At 41.6% G+C, this 26,656-nt stretch overlaps 1 protein-coding gene and 1 long non-coding RNA gene across 6 annotated transcripts in view; one reads left to right on the plus strand and one right to left on the minus strand.

Moving 5' to 3' along the window:
• Window positions 1–26,656, plus strand: part of ZNF608 (zinc finger protein 608) — a 101,014-nt gene that overhangs the window by 17,242 nt on the left and 57,116 nt on the right. Inside the window, exon 1 of one of the 4 annotated variants that reach the window (XM_023617788.2) lies at window positions 11,963–12,092. The exons of the other annotated variants lie outside the window; for them this stretch is intronic. Within the exon in view, the coding sequence (XP_023473556.2) occupies window positions 12,036–12,092 (57 nt within the window). The 5' untranslated portion in view covers window positions 11,963–12,035. Of the gene's footprint in view, window positions 1–11,962; window positions 12,093–26,656 lie in introns of those variants that run through there. 4 annotated transcript variants of the gene reach the window in all.
• Window positions 690–11,933, minus strand: LOC106781653 (uncharacterized). Of its 2 annotated transcripts, XR_011425112.1 has the most exons (4): window positions 11,796–11,933; window positions 9,598–9,689; window positions 1,993–2,113; window positions 690–1,783 (listed from the first exon to the last, which is right to left on the minus strand). It is a non-coding gene; the product is annotated as an uncharacterized lncRNA (long non-coding RNA). The 2 variants fall into 2 exon arrangements; XR_001378317.3 differs by lacking the exon at window positions 690–1,783 and having other exon boundaries at window positions 1,961–2,113.

A 26,656-nucleotide genomic window follows, 5' to 3' on the forward strand; every position in this document is an offset into this window, starting at 1 on the left:
TTTTTATCGGATTGTCAGTGCCTCCACAATGTGAATGCTTCTGAGGGTTTTAATCCCCCCTAAACATAGCGTGTATTTCAGTGAGTTTAGTTCGTGTTCACTTGCACATAAAGAACTGAGGAACCAGTGCTGAGCTTCCTGCATATTAACAAGGGTTCCCCTTGTCTCTGGTTCTTCCTCTCTAACCTGTTCTGTATACTAGGTGAGTGGATGCTTTTTGTTGCCCATATGAAATGTGGAAGGAAAAGTGCTAACCTTTTTAAGATGCTCTGAAAAATGTTTATAAACGTCCTTACACCAAAGTCTACTCCTTTCTGTTTCAGCTCATATTAAAGGCTTAGTTAAAGGCTCCTTTGAAAGGCCAGCATATGACACCATGGGCTGGTTATAAATTCATGTACATTATTTTCTTGTAGAAACCAGGTTTTCCACTTACCTGGACTTAGTATAGCCGTGGAGTTACTTCCAGCAGATAATCCCGTCCAGTTTTAGATTAATGGAAGTTCTGTAATATGTACGGCTATTTACTGGTGGTTAGATGACAACACGAAATCCCTTGCCCTTGTTGGATTTCAGCTCTCTGGGTATATTGAATGTTAAACATGTTGAATTTTCCTTTTCTGACGCTTACAGTGAAATCTGAAGAAGTTCGAACACTCTCGTACTAGAGAAATCTACAGAACGCCCAGTGTATTCCAATCACATTTTTACTGGTGTTCAAAACATAGATACAGATCTCATCAAATTGCCTCTGAGTTTGGCTGAGCAGCTTGTCAGCACACAGTAGCAGTAGGAGGAAGTTAAATGGTGATGGAAAAATAGGTACTGTTTTACCTTTTGTCTGTAAAATAAATTCTGAAAGGTTTTTGGAGAAGTTCATTTTGGGCCTGTTGTAACTCGCGTCTGGACCTAAAGAGTAGGACTAACTGTGCACATATTCTGTGTAGTGAGGGATAGCTGCCTCTGTGTTATTTGAGCCTGAATGTGCGTGCATAATTGGAGAGGTTATTGGAGAGAGAGTGTTTTGCTGTGGTAGATGTGGTGTAAATCCTAGCACTGAGCATACCATTTACTTTCTCAGCTTACCCACAAAATCTGTGACTAATTTAGTGAATGTGAAGATTTGAGTCCAGATGGTTAGGTTTAATTGTAAAAACTGGAAAGATTTCAAAGTACCCTTTGGGGGAGTGCGGGAAACAACAACTAAACAACAAAAAAGTAAAGTAACTGTAAGTCACTAAATATAGCATATTTGTATATTATATATTTATGAACACACAGAGACATACATACTTAAACATATATATATGCGTGTATGTATAGTCAAGGTAAAGCTTGAAGAGTTTATTTACCAGTCAGCATGAGCAGATAGGATCCAGAAGAGAAGTGATTTTTAAGGTTTAATGATTTAGTATTGCCTGTTTAAAATGTTTCTTAATATGGAGGTGTTTGGCCTTTGCTGGGCTCAAAATAGGTTTCCTGTCAACGGTGTTAAGAAGATTCCACTCTCCTGTTACCCGCTAATCTTGGTTAAAGAGCATTGGCAGTTACCTCATCAAACCTTAGGGAAATACCACTCTTGCCCAGGCCTTGGGGGTGTCGCCTCGCGGTGGTGCTCTCTGAGGCCTGGGCCAGCCTGCTCCTCTGAATGTGCGGCTGTGAAGCTCAGGGAGGGAGTCAGCTTGCAGAAAGGGGCCCTTAGATGGTGCTCAGTGCTGTGGAAGGACGATCCTCCTTCTCAGTATCCACTTATTCTTCACAGTTCCTGCATTTCGTGGTCGTGCTGGAATGAGTACAATAATCTGAGCTGATGCTTTTAAAGCTACTCAAGACCATCTTCTTTTGCTTCCTCTGCAGATCAGAGTTTTAAGGATAGAAATTGGTCGCCTCCTCTGTTGTAGTTGGGACAGCACTGACCTAAATCTTGGGCCAGTAAATTAGCTTGGAAGTTTTAGGCTAATAGGGCTCTACAGCGAACTTTATTTGTGTTACCTGGAATTACAAGGAGAGACAGAGGGAAGAGCAATGTATCGCAGACAAGAGTTAGACCATGGGGCTCTTCATAAGATCTGCTTTGTTCCAGGGTAATGGCTGGGGTTTGTGGCATGGTGATCTACAAGGCAAGCAAATAGACACATTTCTTTCACAGGAATGGAAATATGCCCAAATATTTACATATAAACACATTTCATAATATTCAGAAAATGTAGAGAAATGAGTTAAATTTCTATGTGTTATATTTACCATATATCCATTGCTTTAATATCTAATGAAGCCCTCAGCATTTTAAAATGGCACAAGGAATGAGCTTAAGGTTATCTTCCACGATAAGGAAGGAAAGCAGCTGGCTAGCCGTGTTGGGCTAGTGATTTTCAGATTATGGAAAACCTGTATAATAGAGGCCGAGAGACGATGCTTCCTGAGGAGGAGGAAAAGCATAGATCTGAGGCTATTGTTGTCCGTATCATAGGAGAGTAAGATAAACGAAAAGGCCAGCACCCCAAATCAGAGGTGGTCTTTGCTTTGATTCTTGTAGCTAAGTCCTTTTAAACATATCTTTCTTTTACCTTCTGGTATGTTCCTATCTGCTTTGGGCCAAATTCTTCTCCATTTATCAAGAACTTTACCCTCTGCTAACAATCCATTGAATGACCCATAAGGTGATTTTAAGATGGTGCCACCAGCCTCATTGTGAGTAGACTTTTAAAGGCCCAAGGAATGGAGCTCAAGTGTAGGGACTCTCTTGGAGGAGGAGGGGCAGGAGAGCTTTCCTGGTGTCTTAATCACAGTCACCCTTTCTGCCCCTAAAGCTGGTGTGTGTAAAGCTGGTTTTGGAGAGAACCTCTTCTGTAGATGTTTCTTAAGATATTTGAAGCTGGCAACAAAGATGTAAGTGATGAGGTTGAAGCAGGGTCTAAAGTGGCTTTTTTTCCCCCTGATTTTACAATGGATGTTGTAAGAGACTTTCATAACTAATGTAAGGAGTGAGGATCACATAGGGACCTGATAGGCAAACGAGATCCTGAGGATTGATACTGCCATTAAGTTGTGGGGTGAGTCAGACTTGAGAGTAGTATAAATGTCATATATTTTTATTTTCCATATTTGCTAATATATTTACATATGTATGTACATTTATGTGAGTTGTGTTTTCTTCAGCTGCACGTTTCTAATATACCTGATGAATTTGAGGACTAGAAATAATATAAATAATGTGCATAACTGAAACAGATCTGTGAGGGCAGCTGTACAAGATCAAGGTTACTGGAATTCTAAGGGCACAAGTCAGAAAGTTAATGGGTGATAAGTTCACCAGTGTACCTCTCAACTCCTCTCAATTCACCGCAGACCAGAGTTCCCCACAGTTTGTACAAACAGTGGTACTTTTTATTTCTTCTGAAGCCTCGACTTGGGGAAAGGAGAGCGTTTTAGGGCTGACAGAGGACACGGTTGTGTATTCTTTCTGTTGGAAATCCTGCCTCATCTTAGGACACAGTGGAAAAGAGATTCGTTGGAAAAACGGAGTAGAAGATTTGCCTACTTATTGAGAGCCTCTTCTGTTGACATTTCTTTAAGACCTCTGACGCTAGGAGCTGAGTGTAAGAGATGAGGTTGAAGCAGGGTCTGATGCAGCTATGGTTTTGAAGCCCAATTACAGGGTGGAGAGCTGCATCGAGTATAAACTTGAGATGGGAGAGAAAGAACAGATTCAGCAACTGGCTCTGACTTGAGGGGAACCAAAGCGTGTTCTCCTGATTGATTGGATGTTTGTACTTTTTTCTGGACATGCTTCCTGGTCTCTCTCTTGGCTGACTGCATATGCTGTTAAATCCACCCAGAAAATACACACGGAACGTCTTCTGGACAGACCATGTCTAGATTGCATTGGGAGTTGGGCACAGGCCAGATCACGCAGGGCCTTGTAGGCCGGCCATTATAAAGAGTTTGGATTTTAATTTGAATATGATGAGGAACCTTAACAGAATTTGTAATAAGGGAGTGACATGATTTGGTTTGTTTCTGAAAACTTGCTCTTGACTGCTGTGTGGAGAATGGACTATAGACAAGCAAGAAGAGAAGTAGGGAAATGAGTTGCAGGACTTTTTTAGTAGTCCTGGCAAGAGAGGATAGACGCCTTTGGTAGTCATGGAGGTGGTGAGAAATGCTCACATGGTCTAAGGTGGTGAGGACGGGCCTTGGATACGGAGTTGTGAGAGGATGAAAATTAAGGATAACATCTAGAATTTTTGGGGTGGGTGGCATCAAGAGTTGGGACACACTTTTGATGTACCCCGTGGCTGCCAAGTGACGATGCTCAATTGGAGGGCCAGTGCTGGAGGCATAGATTGGAGGAAGTGGGTGTATAGGTGGACTTTAAAGTTGTGGGGCTGGAAGAAGTCACCTAGACAGTATAGTTGGAAAAGACAAGGGCCCAGGGCTGAGCCTTGGAATGTTAGGGGGAGCCAGCTGGCACAGCGTCCAGTGAGGAGGAAGAAAACCCAACCAGTCTAGCATTTCTGGAAAGCAAGTGAAGAAATTCTAGCAAAGAGGGTGAACTCAGATGTGTCAGATGCTGCCAAGAAGTCAGGTTAGGATGAGACTTGGAGTTGACTTCTGACTTTGGAAGGATGACTGTTATTGGTGATCTTAACACGGGTGGTCCTGGGTGAGGGATGGGGATGGGGAGATCAACGTCTGATTGGAGTGCTTGGATTTTGTGAGGGTGGTAAGGAAAACAGGGCATGATGAGAATAGCACACTTTTCTTTCTATAAGGGACAACGTGAGGTCAAGGCGTATGTATCTCTATCGTTTTTTAAAGTAGAGCACTCTAATAAGTAGACTGTTTGTATGCTGATGGGAATGATACAGGAGAGGGAGAGAAGCTGATCATACCAGAGGGAGAGGGGAGAAGGTGCCCTGGAGTAGGCGTGGGGTTGGGGTGGGGAAGATTTGCTGCATGGGTGCTTCTCTGGGCCTCTGGACTTGGGACAGCTCCTCCATCGTAACAGGAGGAAAGGCAGAAGATATGTACAGATGCGGGGGGGGTTGGTAGGTTTTGTGCTGGAAAAATTAGGAATTTTTCATTTTTATCATTTGTGCAGGCTACTGTTGCTATGTTAAGGGATTCTTTTCAACACAGATATTTTGGACAATTAAATATTCATTTCTTCATTTATTCCCTTCGTCCTCCTACAGTTTAGAGAGCTTTGACTGTTTTGTGTTCTGACAACAGACATATTAGAAAGGGGGAGGTGTCAATGCAGGCCTCAATTTATTCTTTCATTTGTTCCTTTATTTATTCTTTCACTCAGCAAATATTTTTTTGAATGCTGATTATATGCCAAGCACAGTCTGGGTCCTGGAGATACAACAGTGACCAAAGTCTCTGCTCTCATGAGTCTTATATTCTAGTTTATTCTGGGCAAATAAATATCCTTCGGTTGATGTTAAGCACTGTAAGGGAGAATCAAGCAGGAGGAGGTGGTAGAGAGGGATGGTGGGAAAGGAGAGTTTATATTTATTTATGTTTGAGTAAGGACCCGAAACAGTGAGCGGGAGCCATCTAACCCCCTGGGGAGAGAACTTTCTAGACCAGGGGTACAGCCTGTCTATAAGCCCTGGAGGACGGAGTGTGTTTGGTGTGTTCAAGGAGACACCAGGGTGGCTGGAGCTCAATGATGGACAGGGGAGAGTGCTAGGAGATGAAGTCCAAGAAGGAGCATGAGGTCAGGCTCCAGGGAGCCGTGAAGAACCAAGAAAGACTCAGAGATGGGAGGGACTGGGGGTTTGAGCAGGGCAGGGCCGGGCTCTGACTTACGTCATAGAAGGATCTCAGTGCGTGGAAACCGCCCCTAAGCCTTAACTTCTGACTCTATTCCTCAAGTCTTTTGATTGTATTCTAGTTTCGAAGTGGTTAAGGGAGATGGAGGTGTTATCTTTTGTGAATTATGTCAACAGCTTTCAGGTGCAAGATCGTAAATTTCAAGTTTTTTTCAGTGTGTACAAAACGGTACCTTCCTCAGAAGACACTGAAAAGAGACTATTACAAGAGAAAAGAAAGAAAAAAAAAAAGAGAGAGACTATTACTTTCCCCAGAGCAAATGTCTTCTAGGGGTTTGTAGTGTATACACACACACATGCTGTTGTATTAATGTAGTCAATAATTATTAAAATTCTGAACAAGAGAAGTTTAAAAAGATGAGGTAATAGCATAGATAGACATTTCAGGCTTTTTTTTCTTGCACCCCACTGGATCTCTTGCATACTCTCTGGGGATTTCACAAGCCTCCTGGTTTGGAGACAGGTCTAAAGCCCTGAGGAACTTGTTGGATTTATTAAAAATGCTGTCTAATTAGCTTTTTTTTTTTGAGGAAGATTAGCCCTGAGCTAACATCTGCTGCCAATCCTCCTTTTTTTGCTGAGGAAGACTGGCCCTGAGCTAACATCCGTGGCTATCTTCCTCTACTTTCTATGTGGGATGCTTACCACAGCATGGCTTGCCAAGTGGTGCCATGTCCCCACCCGGGATCTGAACTGGCAAACCCCGGGCCACCGAAGCGGAACGTGCACACTTAACCACTGTGCCACCAGGCTGACCCACTAATTAACTTTTTTTAAAGTTAAAAAAAGCAGTGCATGAGTCTGTAGAAGTTTAAACTGTGCTATAATATTATATAATGGAAAGTAGGTTTTACTTCCCCCTTAGACTTGCTCCCCAGAGCCAGCTACTTTTTACAGTTTTGTATGTTTTTTCTCAGATAGTCTCCATATGTTCAAGCATAGATATTTGTATTTCTTGTCTCCTTACATAGATCAGAACATATTGAAGAATCAGGTCTGCGCCTTGCTCTTTTCACATACCTGTACGTCTTGGATATCATATGTTCCCTTACTACCTTCGATTCTATAATTTATTTAACTGATCCTCTACTAGTAGCATTTAGGTGTTTCTAGGCTTTTTTAGTTACAGAATGCTTTAGTGAACATCTTTGTACGCATGCATTTCGAAATTTAATTGTCCCCCAACTTGATTGCATCAGTTTGTGTTCCCACCAACACTGGAACATGAAATGCCTGTATTTCTACAATTTCACTAATACCAAAAAATTATAATTTGGGGGCTTTAATCTGTGCTAATTTGATAGGAATCCATTATTTTAATTTGCCCTTTTCATGTGTACACGTCATTGTATCTCTATTTTTCTACCTATTGACAATTTATAACTTCTGATATTTCCTGATGAGTTAGCCATTTCTCATTGATTTTAAAGTATTTCAGTGTATATTAATTAAATGCACTTTTTTCATGTATTGCAAATATTTTTTCACGTGCTTGTAAATTTTCCCCCATCTCTTCACTTGTCTTTTGATTCTGTTCATGCTAGTTTTTTCCCTGTGTAAATGTCTTAAATTGTGTAGTCAGGTTTATAATTAATTTCCTTTGATGACTTCTGGGTTTTGTGTTGATGTAGGAAGACATTTTTTTCCTCCAAGATTATTAAAAATTGTTTTTTCTTGTACTGTTTTCTGATAGTTTATCTTTATAGTCTTCAATTGGAAGGTGAATATGATTTTCATCTTACTGGCCTTTGGGGTCATATTTCCATATGAATAATTTTTGATCTAATACCCCAAATCCTTGAATCCTTAATTTAAAACATTGTTTCTTAATCAGCGCTGTGCATCTGAATCACCTGAAGGATGCTTAGTTTTTTTCCTTTGCCCAAATACCCAGTCCCAGGTCCCCTGTCCCTTTTCTGATTGTCCCCTTGAGAGGGGGACTCCTTTGGGTACATTTAGAAAAAGCTTCAGATAGCTCATTTGAAGATGTCTTTTTATTTTTCTCTCAAAGGCAGATATTAAGAATGGTTATTAGAATTTCCTGTTTTTTTTTTTTTTTAAGGTTCTTTATAGAAAAATTACCCCAATATTGCTTTAAATATGACTTCATTAAGTGTTTTACAGGTGGTTAATTAGTGTGCCTGGTCAAATGGGAGTAGAGCAGGAAGGACTAATGATTTGCAGCTTCAGCCCTAGGAGTATTTACAGCCAGGTATCCCTTACGGTGTTTACTAGAATCCTAGAGCAGAGATATCCCTGCACAATGAACTGCTTAAATAGTAGAGATGAGCCATGGCTTTGCTTAGTTAGCCATTTGGGTTTAGTAGCATGTAGATAATGCCGTGGAGGCAGGCGGAAATGTTTGGGCAGTGTAGAAAGCATGCAGCTCTAAGTGTTCCTGCTGTAGGTCTGATCTGTGGAAGTCATCTCTTCTGGTCAGCTGGGTTTCAGAAAATTGCCAGTTTGCTGTGGTGCCCTCTTAGTCACCAGAGCCTAGCTAGCAAGCCCCGCTGATGTTGGCCCCACGTGGCCCTCAGGTAGATTGTTCCCTGTAGCGGCCTGTTGCTCTGATTCCTGCCTGGGTCATGATCCGGGGCGGAAGCTCTGGAACTAGGAATTGGGAGACTGGGACCCACTTGGTGTTTTGGCTTGGACTTCTTTTATGACCCTGAGCAAAAGCCACTGTCTCTGGGCCTTAGTTTCTTCTTGGAGTATGTTTTCTGAGTGTCCATCCAGTACCAGAAAGAGTTATAATTTCCCCTATTCTTAGTTCTTGCAGTAGAGACAAGTATATTGTGTCTGTACTTCTCCTGTTTTGTTGCTCTTATCTGTGAATGCACGTTTCCCCTGCTAGCCTGTATGCCTTTGAGGACATGGATGCCATCTTATTTATTTTTATCTCCCTAGCACCTAGCACTGTGCCTGATTCCCTTTTAGTAGGGTTGCAGAGAGAGGAGGGCCTCAAGGCTGGCTCCGCTGGGTCCACATCTTTTGTCCTTTTTTGCATGTAGAGATCACAGGCAAAAACATTGCTGGGAATTAAAACATTTCTGGATTTTCATATATCTTGCATTTATGTGGCATTTTAAATTCTTTAAAGCACCATCATGTGTATAATCAGTTGTATCGCACCTGCTTTCCCGGGTCTGGTAGAGCGTGTCTGTTGCATTTTAAAGAATAAAGATGAAATGCTTTGCCCAGAAGGGTTATGCTGTGTCAGAATAACAGATTGCAATGGCATCCTGTTTGTTGGCAGACTTTTGTCTGATGATTTCTTTGTCACCCACAAAACCCTCAGGGCTAAAATGGAAGGCTACTCTTAAAAAAAAAAGTCATTATTCAAGTAAGAGAGAAGTGTCTGTTATACCTTATAGCTTAAATGTGACCTTGGGAAAATTGTTTAAATCAAATTAACAATCTAACTTGCAAAAAAAAAAAAAAAAAAACGCCAGTCCAGGAGTTCGGAGTGTAATAAGATCTTGGAAACTCAGGCATGAATTTGGCCCCTTTATCTTTGGTGAAATTTGTGTAAGAACTTGGAGCACAGCCCACTCTGATAGCTTTGGTGTGTAATCATGGATTACCGTCGTATGTCATTGATAGTCATAACTGTTAATGAGAACAGTGGTTTGATTTTTACCTTGAAGTTTCCTATTAAACTCATATTATTAAAATACATTTTCAAAAAAACACACTTGCAATATACATTTACTAGATTGAAACTATACATATTGATTGTGAAGGTCTTTTTCACCTGAGCGGGTTGCATCAGATTGCCAGGGCGTGGCTGCCGTTCTTCTAGAGTCTCTACTGAGCTGTGTGCTTCTCTGACACTGAGAGCTTTTGCTGGAAAAGTGGTGGAGAAAAGAAACCTCACAATGAGATGTATCGTACAAGATGACGATGACCATGCCCATTAATGAGAACTCTGACATCTTTTCGAGTGGGCTTCCACCACAGCATCCACCAAGCCTGGAAGAATAGTTTCCTTTGAAGATTCCCCCCAACCCTTTGAAGTTTCCCAGATGAATTATTTACTCATAAGGCCATTTCCTTTCTAATATCAAAAATGCCATCAATAATTATTAATCTTTGTATAATGCCATGCATCTAGCTGCCCGGGGAATGTTTATTGAATTCGATCTCACTGCAAATTATGTTTAAGTACTCCTACAGCCATATCCTGTTGGGTTTTATGACAGCGTCTGAAGGTCGTCAGAGAACATGTTATTGCTCTGGTTTGACAGGTAAGGAGACCGAGGTTTAGAACCCAGGCAGTGCCTTTACTTAGCAAACATGGACAGAGGATGCACAAAAGAAGCCCCGCTCTTGCCTTTGATTTTACCACCAGATCCATGCTTCTTAACTCTGTTTTGGCTTAAGATTTTATTGAGCATGTATGGACTCACTCTCTACGAGGAAAAAAGAAAAAAAGAAAGTGTACCTATTACAAACACGTAAACCTTTGCTTTTATAATTACAGGGTTTCTTAGACTCCACAAAGTCTTTGAACCCCAGGTAAAGAATCTCTGATCTAACAATTGCTTGTCAGCTAGCCCTTGAATTAAGTGACTGACTTAGGGGCCAAACAGCTTGACTACTGAGAAGCAACAGGGACCCCATGCTTCTTTTTCCTCCCCTAATGCTCTTCCCACTACCCCATGCTAAGTTTGAAATGATGAACAACAAATGAGATATTAGCAAAACACTCGTGTTCTACAAATAAAAATGCAAACAGATCTCTAAGTGGCAGGGGAAACCCAGGCTGTGCATTTTGTAGTGTGGTTTCTGTTCATATATTAGGGAGTCTGCTGAAACCCCACTAAACTGTTAGTTGCCAGCTGTTTGGTTTAATCTGATCATTTACAAAAATATAGCAGTCCTCTCTGGTGCGTATGTTAAATACTGATATCACTGAAATAAATGCTGTGCCTGTGGCATATCCTTTTGCAAATGCTTTCTATATATGGGTTGTGAGAGCTGGTTTAATTCTAATTGCAGAAATATCAGTGGGATTTATATCTGTCTTCCTGAGATGATTGGAAAGAAGGAATTTAACTTAAAGTTAGAGGCCACATTTTGATTTTTGTTCTGCATTGGAAAGAGCCATGTTGATTTGAAGAAACTCATTAATGGGCAGGTTAGTACCAGTAGTTGTCTCTTAGTTAATTAAATTTTGGTGGATGGTGGAAGTATAAGAAATATGAGAGATTTTACAAAATTTCCTATTTTGAGGATAGAGAAAAAGCCAATGGATGTTTCTACCATGCATATTAGTTTAAAAATAATTCAACGATGCCGTCCTTTGTTTGATTCCAGCATTATAAAAGGGACATGAAGAAGGCTTGCCTGTCTTTCTTCACCAAATAGCAGTTTTGCAGACCCTTACAAGTTCCCATATGTTAGTGAAAAACATTTTCCAAGAAATTGGCAGCATTGCACTTGGTAGCTGATGCCAGCTTCTTCCTTGGGCCAATTCAACAGAGAAGAGAAGAAAAAAAAATGCCTTGTGTTAGTGGCTGAATTACTCTGACAAGCTTTCACATTGCCCCTCCTCTTATTAATATTCTTTTTGATGTGAGCTTGTAAAACAGAGGATTGGCTGTTAATCTCCAAGATCTCAAGGGCTTTTGGCAGTGGCCCATAATTGATGTGTTCACATGGCTGTTGTCTGACTACTAATGATTAGACAGCAGTGTTATCTACCAGCTACATCAGTGTTGCTTATAAATCACACTTGATAAACTGCAGTTTCATTTCTTCAAAGAGTCTGTACGTGTCTCCATACTTTGATAGAACTGCCAGAGGCATTTCATGGTTCTATGACAGCTTAGATTAGGTTTATTTTTCATTTCTGTTTGACAAAATATTAGACTTTCGAATGCATGTGAGAGAGAATTTTTTTGGTCCTCCTACAAGGCACTTGGAGAACGACAGGCAGAGAAAGATTACCTGCTCTCGGTGGGAAGGTGTACAGGTTGGGTGCCAGGTCGATTTTTGCCTTTGCTGTTCATGTCGAGGTGAATGGAGCGGGGCCAGGCCGCTCTGAAGGAAGAGAAGAGCTACCGGGTAGGAAGTTCTCAGAATGTGGGCCTGTACTCAGATTGTGACATGGCTGGGGTCGGCCATCTAGAACTGTGAGATTGCACTGACCGTTCAGTCATAGTGTGTGCTCAACCCACGTGTCAAGGTATGACTCTGCTTTATAGAAGGACAAGAGAAAGCAAGGAGCTTTTACCGGAGGAAGAGGTAACAGCCACAGAAATTGTTATCTGTCGTCCTCCTCCACTGCCCCTGTGGGGACACTTCACTGGCCCCAGGGAAACCCAGAGGGCTCTGGGCACTGCAGAGATGAAACCAGGGTGCACGCTGCGCACACACAGTGGGCTTTGGGAACCTCTGCTCAGTCTTGGGCCCTTATTCTACTATAAACTGCTGTGCCCTTGAGCTAACTATCCTCATCTATACCCCCGCCCCCGGAAAGACCCTAAATGGTTTCTAAGATCATTTTGCTGCTTTCCTTATGTACTTTTGCATATCCCTGCACTGTTATTCCAGAACTTCTCAAAGTCTTTTTGCTAACGTTAGCTAATTAATCTTCACTTAATTCTTAAGATCAAATATTAGATTTCAAAGAAGTAGTTCTATCATAAATATTTGGATTTTAAGAAATTTTTTAAACCCAGTTTAAAAAATCACATTGCTTTTAAAAGATGTTTATATGGGTTTAAAGTGTGTCAGAGGTTAAATATTTTATCAAAATTTACAACTTTTATTCAGAATAAAACTATGTGGCAAAGATCGTAGTAGGGGTTTTGTTAATAAATTGTTATAGTTTAAAGAGTTATTAGAGCTCTAGAATATGGGGATTCAGGAGAAGGCATTGAACACCAAAGCTACGTGAAACAAATTTCTCCCACCCAACCCAACCCCACCCAAAGAAAACAGAAGTCACATAGGATCTCAGAGTGCTTCAGAGTTATTATGAAAGATATTTAAAATTGTTGGTTAAAACAAATGCTTGATAGATGTGCTTTTAATATACTATTTGGTATTTTACATACATAAAACTGTTTCTTCCTACTTAGCTTCTCACTGGTGTCCTCACTTCTAGGTGCCAAATTTGTTCCTTTAACTGCCTAAGCCTGGCTTTGACGTGAGCACTCCTTTTCCCCAGTAAATGTTAGGGCTGTAATTAAAATGAGCACTATAGTCAAGGAATAAATGTTTATCGACGAGTATTAGCATTGAAGAACAAAGGTACTTAACTAAAAGCCGCTTATCTTAAAATGATTTGTGGTTGAAGGAAATACCCTTTTTTTATTAAGCAAAACAATTTAAATGGAAGTTGTTTTGGTAATGGTTATTAGATTTTAATGCACTGTGGAAAAATATTCATGATTAACTTAGAGAAGATAGTCTTTGGGTGATGTAAATGGATGCTTCGTTTAGTAGTTTTGATACATAAAGGAACTGTATTAGAGTTTCTAATGTAGCTGTAAAATGTGAAAATCTATTAAAAAGTATTGAGTATGATTTTGATTATATAAAATATGTATGCATATGTAAGGGCTGGATGGTAATATTAAAAATAAAAATGAATATTTTTAAAGGTTTTCTATATCATCTTTAAGTAATTTTTTTTAAGAAAGTAGTGTACGTATATATATCTATGAGTTTTATGAAATATTCCACCATTATGTCAACAATAAGTATGCATTCTTTAAGTTTAAAAAGAGATCAGTTCTTCTTGACTGATGATTTAAATCATAATTCAAATCAACTTGATTTGAATTTAGCTTAGTCTAATGCAAACACTGTTTGCAGGTGTTTATCGACTAACTGGAATTTGCTGTACTATTGAGGGAGCACATAGTAGAAATATGCGTGTTAATATAAATATGGGAAGCTCTATCGCCCATGGGGTGCTTATATTTTGATATTAGTATATAGAATATGTCCCCCATCATTTGCTTTGTTTTTTGGCTACATCATACAAAATTTCTTGTGCATTGGTTAAAAGAAATCTTGGATAGGTTATATTATCCACTAAAAAGTTGTGGCCACCTGTTTATTTTGGAGCCCACCTCTTAGGGTTCTATGTGAACAAGGTTTAGGGCAGGTTTATTTGATAGATAGGAGATTGGGTGACTTGCCCCTAAAATTAGTCTTAGTAATTTGTTATAGCCATCTAAAATCTATTCTGAAATAAGACACGTAGTACAATTAAATATTCTGGAAATACAGATGCTAAGATGTGTGACCCTGTCCCCCCCCCCCCCCCCCACCTAGGCCCTCATTCCTTTTCAACACTAAAGAGTAAATAAAGTAACTAAAATGGATTAGTGACTGTGCTAGTATAAATAAATAACCATATTCATTTTTATTTACATTTGTGCATTCTTTCGAGACTATTTTCACAGAGTTTATTTTGATTCCTAAAGTACCCCTATAAAAAATAACTAAGGCAGGCATTTTTAATGCCATTTTTTGGATGCTCACACTAGAAGGCACCAGTTTCTGGAAGCTGAACAATCGTTCTTCTCAATTAAAATCAAATTGTATACCTAATTCTATATCTGTAAATGTTCAATTATAGATCCATCTCCAGATGTTTTGAAGTTTTTAATTTCTTTTGAAAAATCATCCTCTGATTTTCGGAGACCATAGTAGCTTGTTTTTAATGTGCTGGTTTAGCCATGTGACAAATTGAACAAGGCTAGTAAGCATGTGCTACTGAGGTTGGTGGAAACAGTGTGTGCTGTGGATAACAGTAATAGCTAACATTTGTTGAACACTTATTATGTGATGGGATAATAAGGGCTTTTATATGGATTATCTCACTTAAAGTATCTATTACATTAAATACAAGTCAGTAATACTATGATCCCCACTTTATAGGTAAGAAGCTAAGGCTTAGAAAAGTTAAGTAAAATTGTAAGATTATGCAGCTAATAAGTAAATGATCTGAGAGTCAAACACAGAGACTTGTACTGTCATTTATAACATTCTATCACTCAGTTCTAAAGTGTTAGTGGGACACTTGGCATGAGACATTGACCTGTCTGTCATTATACTCTGAGAAGTAGCTTCTGGGACTGACCATCTTAGTTGTCCCATTCATGACTTTAGACAGTCCCATGTAGACTTCTGGATGAAAGAACTCCAGGTTTCTGAAAAAACTCGGTTTTCTGGGATTGCTTAACTCCTTTCTAGTCCCCAACAAGATGTGTTTGAGAACAATTCCTTCATCTAATTCATTCACTTATGAGGGAATTAAGATAAAATATCCTGGTTTTCAAGATTAAAATATTACCAAAAAACACATCGCAATTACACAGGATCCTTAAGTTTCCATCACTCCCATATGAATGAAGAGGAGTAGTTTATCTACAGTGTTGTTTTTTCAGAAAAAAATTGACTTGTGTGTAAGCTCTGTGCAGGCAGGGATCTCATGTCTGTTTTGGTTATCATTATATTAGTGCCGAGCATAATGGCTGTCATAATAAAGAGCTATTCAATAAATATTTATTGAATATTTTAAGTTATGGCTGCTTAACTTAGAATTGAATTATGCCTCTTTGTGTCTTTTTTCTGGGTTATGACTCCTGGGTTTTATTGGGAGAGCTAGGAAGCAGTGGGTACATTAAATTTTTTTTTCTTTTTCCCTCATTCAGAAATGGATCTATATACTTCTTATTTCCTGTACTTCTCCCCACTTTCTGCTTCCGTTTTTTCCTCCTTCCTGCTGTCTTCCAACATCTCCTCCAACCCCTTCTTCTCCTCCCTGCTAACATACATTAGTCCAAGGTTGAATGTAAGTGAGCTGTTCAAAGTACAGGCATTTCCCATGAATTAGACCAGGAGTCAGCAAACGCTTTCTGTAAAGGGCCCATAGTAAATATTTTAAGCTTTGTGGGCCCAATCACAAAATCGTGGATGTTAATATAGGTACTTACATGGTGAGGGAGAGAAAAGAATTTCTATAGATTTTTATTTTTTTAATTGATGAAAATTAAAATTTAATAATAGTAATTGAGTACAATTTGTAATACAGGTCTGAATGGAATTCTCTTTTTATGAGGGTGGTGGTAACATTTCATTTAATATGGGTCCAAAGTTAGTCGTTGCTATCATTAAATTGATTGTAAAAATTCATTTGTAGAAACAGTTCTTAGCTTGCCAGCTGTACAAAAAGTTGGCAGTGGGCCAGATTTGGCCCGCCAGCCTTCCTTTGCTGACCCTTGAACCAGACCAGGGACTAAAGATGGCCTGAGCAGGGTAGACTGCCCTGCATCTTCTTCCTCTGTAAAGGCTCATTGCTCCTAGACTGGAAAGAGAAGTTGTTCACTTTGGGGTAAATGGGATTTGCAGGCTGGGAGCAGCAACACAGAGAACAAGGAAGCATTTTTAAAAGTGAAAGAGTAGGAAGATAAGGAAGAGAGGGTTTATTTCTGTTCAGGGCTGAGCAGTGATTCTCAATGTGAGGTGCCTTGGATGCTTCAGGACATCGCTCTGGGAGGGGCAGGATCAGGTGAGCGCAGTTTGAAAAAGCGCACTCAGGATGCCCACTGCTTTTGTGATACAGCCTCCTGAGGTGAAAGCCTCATTCTTGGCGGCCAGTGACACAAAAAAGATGGAGGGGGCTGGCTCTTGGGGTTGGAGTCATCTAATGGAAAAGAGGTGGCTGCAGCCATGGTGTTGAATCATTATTTCTTTGCCAGGATTGAAACAAGAGGTCCCAGGGAGGTGTAGGAGCCATACTATGGGGCTGCCAACGACTGTTAGGGTGAAATTAAGGGATACGTGAGGAATCACTAGCCTTTAAAAAGCTAGCGGTCTTGCTCTTTCTTCTGGTAGGTAGAAGGTCGGGAGGGGCCCCGGGCCAGCTCCTCAACGGTGGGCATTATCTCCTCTTGACTTCTCTGTGGTGTTGGACACCAGGCCTCTCAGACGGCCCCACAGGCGATCCTCTGCCCACATTCCCTGTCGCAGGGAATCATGATGTCCTCATCAACTGAGACAGAAACCCCAGCCTCCTCCTGGAGTTCACCCTCTTCCCCGACCTTGCTGAACGCCGCTTTCCTCCCCCGCCCTACCCCCAGCCCCGCCATGGCCATCTCCTCCATGGACTCCTGTAGTAGCTTCCTAGCATCCTCCTTCCTTCTCCATTTCCACCTGTTTGCTGCTTACCCACTGAACCAGCCCATCCTCCCATGCCCCTGCTTTCAAATCCCCAGTGCTCTCTCCGAAGTTCACCATAACCCCCCAAATTCTTTGCCTGGACTCTTCGTGAGCTGCTTGATTCCCCAGCCTCAAGTCTCCGTCTTCTCCCTGACTCCCTAAGTGACGATCCCCTCCACTGACTGTGCCCAGCACAATGGCTCAGCTCTGCAGGCCCCTCCCGACCCCTCCCCGGGTCCCCTCCCCTCTGCTCCTCGGGCTCCCTCCTGCTGTTCAGATCCTTCTTGCACACGCCCCACGCCCCGGCCTACCCCTTGGTGCTCCCACAACGCGCTGGGCCTAACCAACGGCCTCAGCCCTGACCACAGGCTGCTCCACGGCCACTGCGGGTCTCCCTGTAGCCTTGGGGCCCCTCTAGGGCTCCTGGAGGATTGCTTGGCACTTGGGGGCATCTGGCAAAAATTTGTCAAAGGAACAACTTCCCCGACAGTGAGAGAGCTTTAAGCAGCAGCCTTTATAAAGAGGAGGGCATAGGGTCAATACACGGTCCCCCTGTCACACAAACTAGGTCCTTATTACCACCCTTGGCCCGTTGATTTCAGGACCTCTGCATGAGGCGAGGAAATAATAGTCTTATTAATCGTGCACCACCACCTTTCTGCATTAGCATTTGTTTCCTTTTATCTTAAGGTGGAATGGCTCTGCATCTTTTTATTAAAAATTAGGTTTTTAAAACATTATGAAAGTAGCTCATGTTCATCCAGCACAGAAGGCTGTACAATCAAAAGGATCCCCACATGCATGTTTTTATATGGATAAAATTTCTGAAAGGATGCATAAGAAACTGTTAGAAGAGAGGTTCTCCCTGGAGAATGACCTGTTGGTTTTTAAAGTCTGTTCGCGGGAGGGAAAACAGAATTCTGGATGTGTGAGGAGGTTTTTTGTGGGGGGGTTCTGTGAGAAGAGACTTTTAGAAGTTTGAGTTATGGTACAGAACTTGCTAGAGAGCACGATAGCCCTTGCCGGGATAGCCTGTGGCCTCTTGTTTTGCTCCTGACCCTGAGAGGTAACTTATCTCTTAAGTCTTCCGTTTCCTCAGTAACAAAAGCAGATGAGAAAACCCACCCGTGCCTTTTGGTAGAGCTGGAATAAGAATGGGTGTGAGCTCCAAGGTGTCCTTAAAAATGGGTATGTAGGTGGCCATAGGAGGTGGGTTTTGTTCTCTCTGTACCTTCCATCTCTGTTATAAACTGTGGAGAGCTCTATTGAGTTGTTGCATTTGATATGCGATTAAAATGTCAAAGTTTTCATTAATTTATTGAGATTGATCAGTATTTTGAACCAGCGTTTGGGAGGTATGGAGGGGAGAGGGGTAACATGTTCATTCTGAGCCTCTTAGACATGAATTTGTATGAGCAACGTTTAGATTATGTAGGGAGGAGAGTGAATGGTACAAAGACAGTGTGCTTGGCAAGGAGTCAAAGTTACCCCCTCTGTGGCCCACCCACCATGCTTTGGAAAGGCAGGTTTTTGACTCTTTCCGTGATACCATCTTAGTTCCCATACCGTGTGACTCAGGCACTCCCCTGCTATTTAATTTATGACCAGCGTGTATTGCATTTATAATTCAAATATCTGAAACTTTAGTTGTAAATACTCCTTTTAAGTGGTTGCCAGGGAGATTCTCTAGTATAAGGTAAAGAAAAGAAGTGCTGTTAGTTGAGAAGATTAGGAGTAAGGTGATTTTTCCCAAACAGGGTACCCCCCTCCCCATCATGTCTGTCCAGAAGGGTGAGGGTGAGATGCCTCCAGCCTTTGCCTAATCTCAACCTAATTTCAAGGAGGAATTGGGGTCATTCAGAGACAGGCAGTGTATTGATGGCCACTATCTACTAAGATACTCGATATTCAGAGGTTTTAAAATTGATTTCTACTAATATAAGTGCACCATGTTAGCAAAATCCAGAGTTAAAAGTCCAGAGTTTTACCACGTAGCTTCTTTAAATTTCACTCTTAAAAATTGGGCGCCAGATGTAATTTATAGAACTGAGATTTGTGTTGGACTTTCCAGGAATTCAGCTTTGTATAGAGTGTAAAGGGACTCGCGAACAGGATTAATCCAAGAAGACAGACCGTTTTAGTACTTTTACGAAGGTCGGTCTTTGTGGCGTATTTTGTCTTTTCAGTGTCTTTGGAAATAGGCAGAATGAGAGGAAATCAGAGAACTCTTAGGAACAAGCTATGAAAACACTGATCATTTACTGTTCCTATTTAAAGCACACCCAACTCGGAGCAGTGGACTGCTCCGAGTAGATGTCAGTGGCACTTCTAAAGCAGATGAGGAATCTGGAGCTCAGCAACAGGACAGGTTTTTTTCAAAGAACGCAAATGAGGCTAAGTATGTGACAAGTGATGCGGTCTGGTGGAAAGTGTGCTCAGGGCCTGAGGCACTGTGTGTCCTCCACCTCCACCAGTGTCACTTTCCTATGGAACTCTACAGTTGAGGGCCTTCTAGGGGAGAATTTGGTTGGCTTCAACAAATAAAAATTTAAGACATTGACTCAAGTAGTTTAATTATACTCTGTCTTTAGGTGCTTATACCTTCTTTTTTTCTTTGAAAAACTGGCACAGCTAGAGAATGAAGTGAAAAATAGTCACTATTTAAAGTATATTATACACATGTGGCTGGCTGGTGTGTGCCTCTGCTTTGTGACCTGCACATAGGGTCACTTCTGGAGTCATACACTAACATTCAGTGAACTCCCCTTCCCCCCACCTTGGAGTGGCATTCCGTGATTTCTTTGTAGCTGGAAATGGAAGCATCCATCTTGGCCCCACTGGCCTTGGGGCCAGAGCCTTGGTCCGTCCCCAGGCTGACTCCTACCAGGTCAGCGGCTAGGCCTTGAAAAGGCACCTGAGCAGCTGAACCTTTTGCTTCATATTTAGGGTAGCCTCTGGTCTTCACACCTGGGAATGAGAAAATGAAAATAATGGTATAATTCCCAGTCATTGTACATAGTTGTAGCTTTTGGAATTGGATGATGTAAAACAATAACAACGCCAAAACAAAGCCTGAGCTTTGGTTTCAGTGAGGTTTTTAAGTGAGGTTTCTGAAAGGATTGCAGTATTTGCTTGGACGCTCCGAGAGGCTCCATTTTAAACTCTGTGCAATAACAGGTAATTCAGGTGTGTGGCTTCTCGCATTCAGAAAAGGTCAGAAATTACCTTAGAGGAAGGTTTCTTTTCATCTTGTCTTCTATTTTATGTTTAGAAGAGTTTGCTTTTGCTGTTAGATCAGTGTGGATTCAAATTCTGGCTTGGCCACAGACCCCAAATGACATTGTAAAGTTACTTACTTTAATCAAATTTCCTATTTTCACAATCTTGTGAAGATTGCAGGAGAGAATGCACGGTATAATCCCTCCTGGGTTTTGTGTGTTAAATAGTAGCTGCTCATGTTGTTGTTATTTTTACAAGAAAGTCTGTGGACTGAAATCAGAGAGGCTGGCCTTGAAGTTCAGCTCCCTGGAGAAGTTGCCCGTCCTCGGAGATCTTCACTTTCTGCCTCTATAAAATGGGGATGTTGTGAGAGTTAAAGGAGATAGGAAATGTGTGGGGCTTGCCTTGTGAAAATTTGGTCGTGTTGTTTTCACAACAAGCTGTAAAGCGTGCCTTGCTTTGATCACGGTTCTAAAAAAAAAAGTCTCCGATCTATTTAGGAAAGACAGAATTAGCAGTGACCAAAATACTGTTGTTCCAAGTTTGTCCATCAGGGATGGAAATTAAACCTTGACAGTCCATTTTGGAGAAAAGATCAATGCCTAAGGAAACAGTTTTTTAAGCTTCCCTTGCTTTGCTAATGAAGCAGTGATGTCAGGCAGAAAGGGTGGTTAAAATGCAAAGTGAGAGACTGCAGCAGTGGTCACCTTTAAAGAGCTGTGATTTCCCCTACACGAAGTGCAGTCTCTGTCTGATGCCTTTTAAATTAAAGAGGTGACTGTGGGCAGTCTCATAGAACAGCCAAATACCGGGATATGGAGAAAACGTGAGCATTAGGTAATTGTGCCCCAGTGCGCTCGTAGAATGTAAAAATATTGACTCTGAGCAAAATAAAATTACCATTCCACTCTGGTTGGTGGTGATCTGAGAATTCCGGGATTGAGGGGTTAATAGCAAGATGAGCATGGAGATTTGTGGCGACAGATGGAAGAAACCTGGGGCAAGCTCCCCTGTCAGGGTTCAGACCTGCCCCGGGGTGTGGGAGAGAGTCTTTTGTTGGGGCTTGCCATGGCCTGGCCTCAGCCACCCCTTCTCCCTCTGCCTGGCAGCACTAGCCATTCTTGCAGCAGAGCCACCTGACTGTCTCTTTGTTGGGTGTGAGGGGAGCAGGAGTGCCCGCTGGAGCACCCCTAGCCCTGCCCTGGCGACTTTTCCTCCTGTGCTGTCAGTTTCCGGGTACTGGAAACCATCACTGGCTGACGTAGTCATTGCTCGAGTGATGCAAAGCTGCTGCTGCCGACTCTCCAGCTTTGGAGCCTTCCTTGCTCATCAGCACTCAGGAAGCCCTTGAAATAAGGTGAACAGAGAAAATATTGCAGAATCTCACTGCAGAATTTTTTTTCCAGCCCTCTGATTACACACACTAAGTGCCGCTATCTGTGTAAATAACCTTTCCTTCCCCGCCTCCCTCTCCCCTCCCTGCTCCCCCACTCCCATGCTCTTAGGCTCTCTCGAGTGATAAATAGCCAGGCTACTGCTCAGCGTGCACCAACACCTGGGAATAATCATGCAAAAATAACAGTGAGAGACTGCCGCGCGTCTGTTCTTGACATTAACTTTCCTCAGTTTGACAGGCTGCCACCACCAGCTGTTAGACTTATGGGTCTTTTTTTTCCACTGGAGATGGCTGCTTTCCTGCTTTCCTCTTTGGGGCTGTAATAGGTTACATCAGTGTCCCATCAAGATGACAGAAAAGAGCTTTGACAAAGGAACCATTGCTAAAATTGGCCAGTTCTCCATTCTGATCTTTTATTCCAGTTGTTAGGATTATTAAACTAATAATTCCCTGTTGATTTTTAAAATGGAATATCTGATTATTCTTATTTTAGGGTACTTCCTTCCAGAAAGCTATTCATAAATATGAACTGCCTTTCTTGCATTGCCTTTGAATGTAGTAAATTCTAGCATTTCGCCTTATAGGGCCAAACCACCAACTGATTTCCTTTTAGTTCAGGTCTCAAGTATATTAGTAATAATGATGATAATATTGACAATGCCAGTAGCTTTTATTTATTGAGTGCTAGTCTGTCCCGGGTCCTGAACTAAGGTTGTTTGTATGAGCTCATGTAGTGGTCCCATTAGCCAGGTGTTATTTCCATTTTACAGATAAAGCCACTGAGTCCCAGAGAGATCAGGTGACTTGCCCGAGGTTACATACTCTAAGGGGAAAGCTGGATACCACCTCCAGAGACTGAGCCCTGTGCCACACTGTCCCCCGCTCCTTGCTGGTTTTTCTGCTTAGGCCACCACGGACAGCCCATTGGATGGCGTTCTGCAGTTACAGTTGTAATTTTGCTGTATTTGTGTGATTATTGCTTAGTGCAAGTCCTGCCCACTCCTGTTTTGCTAGCAGGCTGCACAGTGCCTGGCACACAGCAGGTGTGTAGTAATTATTTATTGGGTGGATATGTGATCCAGCTTAGGCCGGTAAAAGGAGACTTTTGGACGAGCAGTGCATGAAAAGGAGGTGCAGCTAGAGATTAGTGGAAGGAGATCTTGTAGAAGTGTAGGGCTCATCAGGACCTCTGATGAAGTGGGGGTGGATTAAGCTGGTCGACTGCCGCCAGAGGCCCGTGTATGAAAGGAGCGGTATTTCCCCAGGCTCAACTTCTCAGGGTTAAGCCCTTTTTCTTATACTTTTAACACACTTTAACTGCACTTAACCATGCATTTGGAGGGGATTATAGATTTATGTTAAATATAGTAGGATGTAAAAAGGAGCTTTGTAAGGTTGCGTGCAGGGTTAGGGAACTGCAATATCAGGCTGGGGACCTTTTTCAAAACCAGTGCTTACTGAGCTAAGTAAGCACTGTGTTGAGCATTCACTTTGCTTGAATTATCTCATTGGGTCCTCACTGTGACCCCATGCGGGTAATCGTTATTCTTCCTCCGATTTCTTAGATCCAGATGCTGAGCCTTAGAACAGCCAGGTAACTTGCTTAGGGTTCCACACAGCTGGTACCGATAGGGCCAGGATTTGAACCCAAGGCTGTCTGTGAACACAGCCCCGAGGTCCAGCATTACCAAGTCGGAGTGTATGCTGCCTGCTCACTGGAGGGAGTCCTTGCGGGAACTGTTACTCCCCTCTCTCTTAACAAGCCTCATTGGTTGAAGAAATTATGGTTCACTGTATGGATCAGTGACCTGAGAAATCAGGGTGCAGTGGAGTTGATCTTTTGTATAAGGCAAAAATAACTATTGAAAATCCTTTAAAATCCTGCTTTACATATGGTACATGTGGCTTTGTGTTAGTCACCATGAGATACACAAGGGAACTGAAACCTTTTGGGGGGAACATCTCCCACTGGGGGCATTAGCTGGCAGAAAGAATTGGCCACACTGAATTATTTTCGTTGCACGTCTCTTTTGTCTCCTAGTGTCTGTTGAACTCCTACTGTGAATTTTCTGCTTGTAGGATGCTGCCCTTTGATGCTCACCTGGGCTGCCACTAGAGATGGCTTATTGCCCTTGCACAAATGTGGGTCACATTTTTCTCTAGAATGAGAGGTTGGGCTAGATGACCTTCTAGCTAAAGCGTTCTGTGATTGTCTCAGGGAAAAGCTGGAAGCGCAGACCCAGCTGCCTACGTCTGGGCAGGTTACTGCTAGGCTCAAGGGAAACTCAGCCCTGTCAGTTGAAGCCATGAGGATTGTGGGCCCTGCATTGGATATTATCCAATTATTATTTTAAGAGATAGTGCAGTTCAGGCTTTTTCTTAACTTTTTGTGTTGGCAAAAAATTGGAATGTTTTTAAAAGTAGCATCCCTGCCAAATAGAACACCTCTGGGAGTGGCTGTAACTCCCCAGCCCCCTCTCCCGTTGGTGACTGCTGGGCAAGAGGGACCCCCAGTAGACCACATGGGTGGTCTTTGTTCTCTACTCCAAGTCCTAAAATCCCAAGGGAGAAAACTTCCTTTTCTCCTCTTGCTGGTAGTGATGAGCTGGTACCTATGGGAATGGCAGTTTTGAGCTACCCCGAGGAAGCCAGTGGAGGGGAAGAATGAAGAAATTCACTTGTAAGTCAAAGAGCTGAACCTTTAAAACTATATTACCTGTCAAGTTTACCTGTCGAGTTCAAGAGTTTTAGACTATTATCGCATTGGGGCCTATTTATAGTTAAGTTCCCTTTTATAGTTAAACTATCTGAACCTTAGTTTTCTCATTTTAAAACATGTGGGGACAGGGCTCCAAGGTGCCTTCTGTGGATGTCATCAAGTAAACTTTTTCTATCGCCTTTGGATTGTGTTAATGGAAATAAACAGAGTTAACTTGCTAATAGGCCCATGGCCTCTCCCCTCAAGCCGTCTAGATTCTTTCCAAATTTGATCTTTGGAATTACATAACTATCCCAAATAGTATGTGAGTGTGTGTGTGTCTGTATGCAAATATATTCATAAGCAGAGTTATGTTGAAATAGAGTTTTAGTCTAGAAATTCTGTTGTGGTAGGATTTGTCATCAATATTAGACGGACAAAGAATACATTTTCCAGTTGAGGAAAATGGGCCTCAGTGAGATGAAATGACTCTCCAAAGTCACAAGCTAATTAGTGTCAGAGTTGGGGCCAAAATCCTAGTGTCAACATGCCCTATGCCTGTAAATTCCGTTGCACGCATTGTCATTGTGTCCTGACCTCCAAAATCAGAGAATTGATGCTCTCTAAGACTCCTCACCTCTTTTTATTCCATTTTCTTGTTTTTCCTGTTGAAGCTATATTTATTCTATTGTAATTAATGTAGGCTGTCGATCAAGAGATACAAAGAATATTTTGAGAATATTGTTCCACTTTGTGTTTTCAGTTTGTATGTATAGTGGCAGATTATGGTCAATTTACAACTATACAAATGAGGAGGTTGGGAAACAGGCAGAAAAAAGTTCAGTAACTGGTTTATAATTTTCTTTGGTCTCCCTTTTTTTAATTTTGGAAAGTGATTCTAACCTCACACAAGCTTTTATCTGTAATAATGCCTACAAGGTAGCATTGGCTATTTCCCCCCTTTAAATTTCCTTCCTCAGAACCGCTTTCTTCATTTGTCAGCTCAGTTTTAAAATAGGAACTATCAGTGCGAACTTTGATCCACATTAAGCTGCATTTACACGAAAGCATAAATCATCCGATCTGGGGTTTGGGGTTGTTAAATGCTTTTCTTTCTTAGGCTCTGTGATCAAGAATGCAGAACAATAAAAAGCGTGGAGCAAAGGAAGTTTTATGGCAGCTTTGAGAGCAGGAAATTAAGTTTCTTTAACATGCAGTTGGATGAAGGCTGTTCCGTTGCGTCTTGGATCACTCAAGCAAGTGAACGTCAGTTTATCATTTTAGTGAAATGCAAACTGTAGAAATAGTTCCTACAGTCATATGAACAAGGAGCCCACACAGATGACTGCTTCAGCTGTTTAACTAGGAGCACACTTCCTCCTGTGACTTCTCTTGAATACGCTCTTGTCGTGTTTTTTTTAAACAACAAAGACTGTATAATATTATGTCTGTAGCCAAGTGTTGATTTCTTACAAAGGTCAACTGGGAATATATGAACAGACTAAGATGGCATTTTACCAGAACAACCTTCTATGTATCCTTTTCACACATACGATTTGTTAGCCCAACTGATAAAACATGCACAGTGTCGTCCCTTGTGTGTGGGCGGTGTCTCTATACACCGTGAGGACATAGGTGATCTGGAGTCCTGGTGCGGACGTGCTTTGTGCTTGGCTCTTTCCCATTTGATAACCTGTCAGCAGGGCCAGCGCTGTTCTGTAACACTCACAACAGTTGTTAAAATAGGCTGAAAAGAATGAATGAGTTGGTTGGTGATCTACCTATTTAGTACATGCATAGTCTTTGGTTTCCTTGTGGCCAGACTCCTAAACTTTTTGTGGTGAAGAACTCTTTTGGTGCTCTCCTCAAGATAGGGGTTCAGAGGAGATATTGCACCTCAAGGTCTTGTATTGGCTGTCATTTCTGTTTCCTGGATTTAGGGAGAGGGCTGCTGACTCTAGGTCAGACTCATCAGGGATCTTTACAGGTTGAACCACTAAAGGACTTGTGTGTTGGAGAAACTCAAATTTTTTGATATTGGGCACTTGCATTTATTTTCTCATTTATATGAATTCTGCTAAACTTTGCAGTAGAACACTTACTTAGGAGTTGATGCCTAATACAGGCTCATAATATCCAGTTTATGTGTTTCAGTGTGTGTAATCAAGTTTGTGTATTTTATATATTCAGCAGAGTAAGTTAATATATTTTAGTAGTGATTTAATTCATTATGGTTTATAAAGTACTTTGAAAACAATTTTAGTCCATCTCCCATGCTTAAATGTCCAATGATGCATATATGGTGTTCACTGGAGT

Source organism: Equus caballus, chromosome 14 (genome assembly GCF_041296265.1).
Source record: "Equus caballus isolate H_3958 breed thoroughbred chromosome 14, TB-T2T, whole genome shotgun sequence".
Lineage (NCBI taxonomy): Eukaryota > Metazoa > Chordata > Mammalia > Perissodactyla > Equidae > Equus > Equus caballus.